At 38.1% G+C, this 9793-nt stretch overlaps 1 protein-coding gene across 1 annotated transcript; it reads right to left on the reverse strand.

Moving 5' to 3' along the window:
- Positions 1-1910: 1910 nt before the first annotated feature.
- On the reverse strand, positions 1911-7856 carry LOC131734343 (zinc finger CCHC domain-containing protein 7-like; the record flags this gene model as incomplete). Its single annotated transcript, XM_059021322.1, has 2 exons — positions 7727-7856; positions 1911-2581 (listed from the first exon to the last, which is right to left on the reverse strand). A coding segment is annotated over exon 2 (640 nt), but the record flags the coding sequence as incomplete, so codon positions are not given.
- Between the last annotated feature and the right edge of the window lie 1937 nt (positions 7857-9793).

Raw genomic sequence — 9793 nt, forward strand, 5'->3', positions numbered from 1 at the left:
GCAATTGAATGGTTTTCTCGGCTTTTTCCGGCGAAAAAACAACTAGACACCCGTTTATTGCGTTGCTATAATGATGTCGGACCCAGTCCGACAAAGGACCTGTGAGGAATAACTGCAATGTCGGACCCAGTCCGACAATGGACCGCAAAGGGTTAAACATTAAATACACCTAATATTTCAGAGCACTATAAAAGCCTAAAAATAGTGATACTTGCTTCCTTACTAAAATAGTGCTGTCATTTGTTAAAAGGCAAGCATGCAACAGCTCCCAACAGTTGCTGCCGACATTCTGTCTGGTGTGGATTTGTCCGTACATTGAGGCTGCACGTCTGCATCCACTGAATTGGTTGGACGTGTAAGGCAAAGCTTTGCCAAGTTATACAGATGTGGACATCAATTAGAAACAGTCCCAAAACTCGGTTACCCACGGGCATCTGGCATTCTTTAATAAAAGCCATATATGCAATACGTTTGTTATGTTATTTGTCCCATCCAGGAATTTATTTTTGCAACTTTGCAACTTTGCGGTGGACTTTGTGAATTGTTTTTTCTTTTTAGAGAAATTATCTGTTGCCAGTTTGTTTGCAAAAAAAATATGCATAATTAATGGTAAATGTACCTCTTTAGACAATAGGAAAACACCCATCAGATCGCAGTTGATTGCACATGTACCAAAATATGACATTGTACCACTTTCTGCCATTACATGAGTCAGGTTGTGGTACGCATACCACATTCTGACGATGTACCACTTTCTAACACTAGACCAGCTCTATCAAAATGAAAAAACATCCACAACTTGGCTTATCTATAAACTTCAGGTACATTCAAACAGTATTTCAATTCCAAAAGAAAATAAGATAGTGACAGACAAGTTGAAAAAGGTATGCAAATAGAATATTATATTGTATCTTATTTTTATTTTGTGTTTGTGCATTTTTTCTGAGGGATATCGGACAACGTTTGTTAGGTAAACTGTTCCCCCACTACTACCACTGGATGATTTAAGTTTGTTTCAAGACTCGAGACTCAAAGTCAAGGACTTGTGACTCGGATTCTGACTTGTGATTCGAGTCCACAGGTAGTGGATAAAAAAATGGAAACACCAATGTAAAGTCACTTAATAGGGTGTTGGGCCACTATGGTATCCCGCTCTGTGGAGTTCTCGGCGGACTGTTTTTGATGAAACTGGCTGCTCGCGCCCCAGGTTGAAATTTGCAGTCAATTGATCTACAGTTGCTCGCCTGTTTTGCCTTGCACTTCGAATTAATGCATGGATATCACAATCCTGTAGTATGCGCTTCCGCCCACTGTTGCCCTTTGCTGATGATGTCTTTCCCTCGGATTTCCATGCCGACATCACCTTAGACACCGTTGCTCGTGAAACATCAGCAAGTTGAGCTGTCTTACTCACTGAAGCTCCTGCCAAACGCGCCCCAACAATCACTGTCTTTCAAAGTCACTGAGGTCTCCTCTTGCAGCCATGCTAGCCATAATTATAGGCAGCCAGGCCTGTCCAGCATTTTTATACATGACCCTAAGCATGCTGGGATGTTATTTGCTTAATTAACGCATGAGCCACACCTGTGTGAAAGCCCTTGCTTTCAATATACTTGGTGTCCCTCATTTACACAGGTGTTTCCATTTTTTTGTCCACTTCCTGTATATGTATGTATGTATAATTTTATATCATATATATATAAAGCAAGGATAGTAGTATTTATATAAATACTATTATGAAGTCAATAAAATAGTGTTGAAACTATATGTATATAGTTTAAAATTAAACATTAAAACATAGATTTACAGCCTTACTCGTAAGAAACTAATTGTTTTCCTGTTACTAATTAGCCTATTAATCTTCAGAGGTGAAAAACTGTTTACAAGAAATCAAAAAGAAGAGCCATTACCTGCTTCGTTTTCTGACGCGCTACTCCCGTCCAGATTGAGCAGGATGGTGTTGTCACCATCCTGATTGGCCCTGCCTAGAATCATCCAGCTCTCCACGTGGTCCGAATCATCGCTGTCTGACGTTTCCCCATCCTGGTATTTCTTGCTTTTCTCCACTGCCACACTCTCTCGAAAACTATTGAGGCCTGTGCTCATGGTGATGGCATCTCTCAGCCTTAAGGGTTTGGAGCTGGGTGTCCTCTCAGTGCAACTGTTGGACTCCAGCAGAGTCTGCCCATCCAACAACCTCCTCTTGGCAGTCTTGGAAATTGGCCCTTGCTTTCCTTTGATATTGCAGACACTGTCTAGATCAGTCTCATCCGATACTATGACGACCTCCGCAGCATCTGAAATAAGGATGGGTTCACTATCGGAGATGACAATGATATCATTCCTTTTCTCCAGCAATGTTGCAGCAGAGGGCTGATTTCTCTCTTTTTCTCTATCGCCTGATCCTGGCTCATCCAGCTTCATGGAATAGTGTACTTGGCTGTACAGCTGGAACTCCACCTCACTGTCTGGCCCCGACTCACTGGAGTTCTCTGCCTCCCGGTAGAGCTCATCTTCATACTCTTCCAGTGCCTCATATCCAGCAAACATTCTCTACAACTCCCAGCCGTATGAGTTCTGTCTGAGAGAGAAGCATTATCAAATTAAACTTTGCATTGTTACATTCAGAAAGATGAAACACGAGAACAAAAGACTGTGCCAATCAGAATCTAACAGCCAGTAAACATTTTCAGTAACCCCCTCTGGAATGAGTCCTGTGCCAGAGAGCAACAAGTTGAACTGATATTAGAAATGTAAACATAGTGAAATAACTGCGTCAAGATAGGAAGAAATTTGGTTGAAGGAATATTGAGACCCTTACATGTTTAGCACCTGCAGTAGTAGGAACACCAATAGTACAATAACAAGCAAGTTAATACAATTAGAAATATACCAGTTTAAGTGAGCTTTTATAAAGACTACCCTTCTGATACACACACTTCTGATTAATTTGTTATGAAACAGGAATCCCCAATATGTATTCTGTAAAAGTTTGTTCTGTACTGAAGTTTACATGTATCAGATATTTCAGGAATAGTCTCAAAAGTTATGACTCTGTTGGCTATCTCTGTGGATTTCCAACCCAAACTTCCCTACAGGAAGAGTAGACGAATGGACACAAATCCCTACATAATAATTTATACACTTAATTTACATGACACCGGAATGGAAATAAGACTCATTCCAGGTTTTACTACGAGCTTGATTAGCCCCGGTGTATAGGAAACAAGCTCATTAAACTCACAGTAAAACCATGAATGGATCCAACTCTTTAGAGCAGATGGGTATCAGTTAACTGTTTAGTTATCTTCCGAGACCAGCAGACATATAAAAGGACAGTTAAATATTTCATTTTAAGTCAGAGCTCCAAAACAATTAAATGTATACAAGGAGCAAAGTGACCAAGTAGCTTCCCTTTTTTTTTCTTTGATGCACAGTAGACAGTGGAGGCAGAGGAAGAAGAGATTCGTACTGTACATAAGTTTGAACATAAATTTCCATTTGACAGACTTCTTAAAAAGGGAATTTATATAGCAGGGTTCTTCAATAGCCGGCCCACGAGAGCCTTTCTTTTGACCCGTCAAGCGTCAGCTGTCCATTACAAAAACTGAAATTGCTGATACGCAAGATTATAAAATCGCCGTAATCTGCAGGGTATTTGCTTCCCCCAACAAGTGTTTTTTTGGCAGCCTAATACAGGAACAAGTCAGCTGATTGGCCAAGCTTTAATTCTGACGAGCTATCATTTTGGCATGCGTCACAAATCTCCGCCCATTTGCTTAGTTTTAGTGCCTCATTGGTTGAGCAATGAGAGAAGGCTTCGTGCAATATGAAAACAGCGGTAGTAATATTTTCTTCAGTGCGGTGAAACTATCTGAATATTCTTACAAACATTGCTGCACATTAATTCGAAGCCAAAAATCCACTCCTGTATCTAAAATGGCAAGTGATGAGCGAGATTAATATAAAAACCAACAACAACAAAAGTGATGCTTCAGATTTGGCAAGCGAGTCAGAATCGAGGGATACAGCTGCAGGTAATGCACATCACTCGAAAGTGCTTCACACTTTCCAGACACTGGCCAAACTAGCAAGGTAAATGCTACGTATAGTGATCAACGTTTTGTTTTGATCCTATTTTCTGTTATGAGGAGGTAATAAACGAAAACCAAAATTGTGTTTTTTTTTCTTTGTACAACGCCCCCTTTTCCACATATATTTTTTGAAGAGTTTAGTTAAGTTAAATTTGCCAGTTTTCACTTGCAATGCACAGCTTTAAAAAAAGCAAACCCCAGTCATGCTATTACTTTATGAAAATGCGTCATTTGCCACTTTGTTTATTGTGAAGAAACTACAATGGCAGGGATAAAAAAAATAAATGAAATTAAAAAAGGCGATGTCTACTTATCTACTGTTTCTGCCTGAAATACACGTGAAAAATGTATAATTTTAAGTTTGACATCCTATGCTTTAGAGTTAATTCAGTGGAGCAAAGTAAAGCCTTCACAACCTATTCTGGAATAGTACAGTTTTACATATTTTAGGATAAATAGTATTGGAAATTGCTTTAATGTTGTAAGATTTAGCTGGGAATTGTGCAGCATTTGATTGGAACAGGAAAGTGAAAGTCGTTTTTGTATTAATTTAACTTAAATACATTAGTAATGTACTTTAGCTTATGTATTGTATTAAGTTATATGATTGATTAACCTATTACGTTTGACCTGTTGTCAGAGCAATAACATTTTTTTTTTTTTTAATCTTCCAAAACACCAGATGTTTGACTCCAGTTTATTGTACAAAGTCATGGGAAGTTGAGCAGGGCTGCTGTATGTTTTAAAATGCGAAACAGTTTGGTTTTATTATGATAATATATGAAAAAACTTAAGTGCATATGTCTACATTTCCTTTATTTGATGCGCCTGCCTGTGTTGACTGAGGTTCGCTACACTGGTGTCAGAAGTGGACGCAGGTACCCTGGCACGCACTCGTTGGACTGTAGCCTGGTGAGCAAGTCCGGGGCAGACTTGAGGCTGGCAGGGGAGAGTGTAGTGTGCACGGGGGAAGGTAGCAGGGCTGGTCGGTGAAGTAATCACACTCTGGGACATAAGCTTGATATACGCACCTTGCAAAAGAGCCGTCTCTTTTGTACAGCAGTATCGGTGCTATGCTTTAGTGCGGTGGGTCCCGTGTTTGCGCCCGCCCTCCGCCTGTGTGTGGATTGTCTCGTCCTGTGTGATGCGCCTGCCTGTATTAACCGAGATCGATACAATACCCAACTAAATAATGTGTATTACCGTTACCTGTAATCGGTCGCCTATACTGCTAATAATAACAGTTTAAAGCAAGGCACTATGACTAGTCGGTTGTACGTTCAAGTTTATTATGTTGGAGTTGTTTTAATCAGCAGCATCTGCACTCATCCTCAGTGCTGATTGGTTACTGTAAAGGGAACACGTGATCGACTTGGAGTCTCTGCTCTTAGTAACAAACTAGCTAAGTTCTGGTTTAAGTATGTGTGATGCAACCAAAAAAGGGACAGCGCTTTGTTATCAACTAACTAGTAACTACTAAGCCCTTAGTGAAGGCTTTACATGTGAACTTACGGACAAACCTAGGCATAGCTGGTACAAACCAGCCCAGGCCTTTAGGGTGCTAAAAGGAATGGTACAAACATAGATACACAGTATAAAAAATGTAGGCATTAATGAATGGGTTAACTCTGCGTTTGCTTTCACTTTTATACTTTTGACTCCTATGCACTCACCAGCTGTATAGTTGGCTCATCGATCTGAGTGCCTCTCGTGGCAACACGTTTTGGTAAAACTGAGCTACAACAGTATTACATTGAAAGTCTTAAAAGAGTGTATACAATCTATGTTAATAAATGTTACCCTTTTCCAGGGTGCTACATAAACATTAATGTGATTTCTACAGTAAGCAGCCATACTTTAATACAAATTAAACTAGTTAGCCGTGTATTGCAGTGTTTTATATCAGACTCCAAGCACCAGCCAAAAAGGGAAGCTGCTTCAGATTTCCTATAGTAGCTCATGCTAATCTCCTAAGGAAGTGGTATGTCGGTTTGTGCTATAAGAAATGAATAAGAAATATTCAAAACCATTTGTGTTTATAAATGTAATTTGTAGACCAAAGTGATTTTCCATTTCAACATTACTCTTTTCCATTTGATAGTAATTTCAATGTTTTTCTATTTCATATACCTATTACTTGATATTTATGTACTTGGCTTTTGCTTTCAAGTAAATGCTAATACATTCAAATAAATGTTCAAGTAAATGCTAATACATTATTTATTGTTTGTATTTATTTTAAATCAAGGAAGAGTTAACAGAATTGAAAAAATAAAAAACTTAAGAAAAAAATACAACTTACTGTAGAAATCACATTAAAGTTTACAGAAAATGCAACAGAAACGAACTTCTGAAAACTGTAAAATTAGAGTTCGAAATCACAGTTCACCCAAGCGCATCTTTAAAATGTATTATTTATTTATGCACTGGCGCATTCTCGGACTCGGTAGTTAATGAGAAACGGTGCCATGGGAAAGTATATATACCCAGAATCTTGGAAGACTATAAATAAATGTAGGACTGGCTGGTTCCATTAATATTTTTAGAAACTTAAAATTGGTCTTTTGTATAAAATGCCAAAAAAAATGGAATACATGAAAAAAATAGAAAACAAAAACACAGCTTATAGCTTACCTTTTATGTATTCAAATTTACTACCAATTAACTGCTTCTTATCGTCTTGAATTTAGAAATTGCTTCACATTTCTCTCTTCTGGCTCACTTGGTATTATGGTATCTATATAATGTGACATTGTTTTTGTGCCTGAAATATCATTTCTCTTTCATTGGTGTCTGGTTCTGTCTTTCACCACTTTTTTCTGTGTAATAAATTATTGCAAAACCAAACAGTTTGCTTAAATATGTGGACTTTACTTAGTTTGAAAATGACTGTGTGCTAAGACAAGCTTGTGGTTTTTAAATTCTTATACAAATACATTATTTTGTAATTACTTTTCGTAGACATATACAGGTATAAGTAACTTTTACTTGCTCTTTAAATCTAAAATAATAATAATAATAATAATAATAATAATAATAATAATAATAATAACAACAAGTTACACATATTTTGAATTTTGGGTCCCTGTTAAGGCACGTATTTAGGCCCAGCACAATTCGTTTTCGGTGGGGGGTGTTGCACCCCTGCTGGGGGAGGACCCCCATACCTTCTACTTGGGATTTCTAGTCTCCTACTTAAATGAAAATGAAAAGACTGAATATATTATTAATGCAGACTGTGCGAGTTTAACGAAATGGCAAGCCACACATAAGTCAAGTGCTATATAATCTTGAAACGTCCTCCTTTTTGCAGACACTCAGACCCCAAACATTGTGTGGAGCAGGCATATAGTATAACTTTTAAAATACTGATAACTGTCTATATTCAAATCACAAAAACAATAGTATACCACACGTTTTCTTAAGTCATTTCACCATTAATTCCCAGCTTGTGTGTACCCACGTGTATGTTGTGCGTGGTGTTTGTCTCAGTTAGAAATGTAGCCTAACCACGATTACATTTACAATAGTAAATTATTTTTATATATATAATCAAATGAACATCGACACCAGATGATCCACTGAGTATCCAACTGATATGTTTCTTAATTTAATACAGGTGCTAAACTTACCAGGGTTGTATTTTGGTTTCAAGTCACAACTCCTTCCACTACAGTAGCAAAAACCAATACTGTGCTGGCCGACCAACTTCATCCCGATGTTTTGGAACTCCAAAACAAGAGCGGATGGACGATGATGATTTTACCCAGCGTTCTAGGGATTTAAATTTTGGAAGCAGGTAAACTTTGACTGGCTTTCCAGTACGTTTCGTTTTAGTGCTTCATGGGTGATATTTAAAATGGAAAACATGGGAATAGTAACAAAGATGACATTGATATTAAGTTACAGTGTAGTCAACAACAATACATATTAATTTGTACTTAAGTTTTTAACCATGTGTGTTTGGTGTTTATTTGGGTCCCGCTTTAAAATATAAACATCGTCTTAACAGCTGATTGCATAAACTTATACCTTCATAGACATGTTGGGTCAATTGCAACGAACTTGCAGAGTTAGTACGGAGCTGCGTACTAAGTGGCGTACTACTAGCTAGTACGGTACTATCTCGGGATCATCCCCAGCTGCATACTAAGTTAGTACCAATTGCATAGAAAAAACAAGCAGAACAAAGTTGTAGACTAGCTGATCCCCAGCTTTAGTACGGGTCTAAGGATCAAGCATTGTTGTTGTTACCAAACAGGAACTGAAGGGGCTCTAAATCATTCTTTCGTTCATTCATTATCAGAACCGCTTTATCCTTACAGGGAGCCAGACACGGCGCAAGGCGGCATGGCTCTGAATCAGAACATTTGAAATATCTGTAACAGTAATGTATGTATTTTGTGATATTATGAGATAATAATCATTTTTACAATGTTACAAATAGGCCGACATTTATACTTAAATATTGATTCGTCTCTAACATATATTTATGTGCACGTAATAATTTATTTTATATTCAAAATATATCTGCATGGTACAATACTCCATATCAGGGCAAACGGACTGCCTATAAAATACTCAACCAAGTGCAATGCCATGAAATAAACTAGCAAAGCTGGTTTAATTTTGAATTCTGTTTTTGATTACAACATTAGCTTTATACATGATACAGACAGTTGCAGCTCGTGCGGTGACGCCCAGGCTGTTTTAAAAGGAGTAAAGGATAACCGTGGTCAACACACACGGGCTGTTTCGACACTGTTCTCATTGGACCACAACAAGTACTAGACAGGGAAGGGGTGGTATTTCGAAGAAGTATCATAGATAATCATTTCTAAAAACACCCTGAGAAGAGCACTGTTTATTTTATTTTTCAATGTGCCCCCAGGTCCTACTACGTAAAATAACACTTAACTCACATTCTACCCACTGTGTCCCTACTCCTCAATATCCCTGCTCGCCCCTAAGAACCACCAGTGTCGAGTCCCCTAAAATTAAAAGGAATGAAAAGACTTGCTGCCCCTCCCCCGCCCCCCCCCCCCAAAAAAAATAAATAAAATAAAATAAAATAAAATAAAATAAAATAAATATGTCTCTCAAATGTGAAATCTACTATCGCATACTACAGGCTCTACATGCATGACTGTAATGCTGCCTACACCTTCCTTCATTATTAGTAGTTAACAGTATTGTAGTCTTAATGTAATTTTATTTTACTATTACAATATCTGTATAGGCAGCAGATGCTTCCAATATAGTGACGACATATATATGTGTATATTATATGCACACAATATTATTTCAGCAAAAATAAACTGCCAGTACATTCTGGGACTTTCACATGTCTTCCACTATTCCACTTAACTTAGTACGATACTAAAATTCTTAGTCCATTAGCAAGTTAGACTAAGTTAGTCCCGTACTTAGTATCCTCTAGAGGGCAGCAGCAGTTATTTTTGGGTTCGTTGCAATTGAGACCTTTTTCAGTACGCAGCTGGCGACTAACTTCGGCCGCCAAGTTCGTTGCAATTGGTATTTAACTTGCGTACTAGTTTAGTACTGAGCTGCATACTAACCACGGGATCATCCGCAGTTAGTACGCTGCTTTCAGTTCGTTGCAATTGACCCATTAAGCCCTGTTCACACTTGTTTTTGTATTTGCAGAACAGTGTCGCAATGTCTGTTCACGCTGGAGA

This window comes from Acipenser ruthenus, unplaced genomic scaffold (assembly GCF_902713425.1).
Source record: "Acipenser ruthenus unplaced genomic scaffold, fAciRut3.2 maternal haplotype, whole genome shotgun sequence".
In the NCBI taxonomy this organism is placed as follows: Eukaryota; Metazoa; Chordata; class Actinopteri; order Acipenseriformes; family Acipenseridae; genus Acipenser; species Acipenser ruthenus.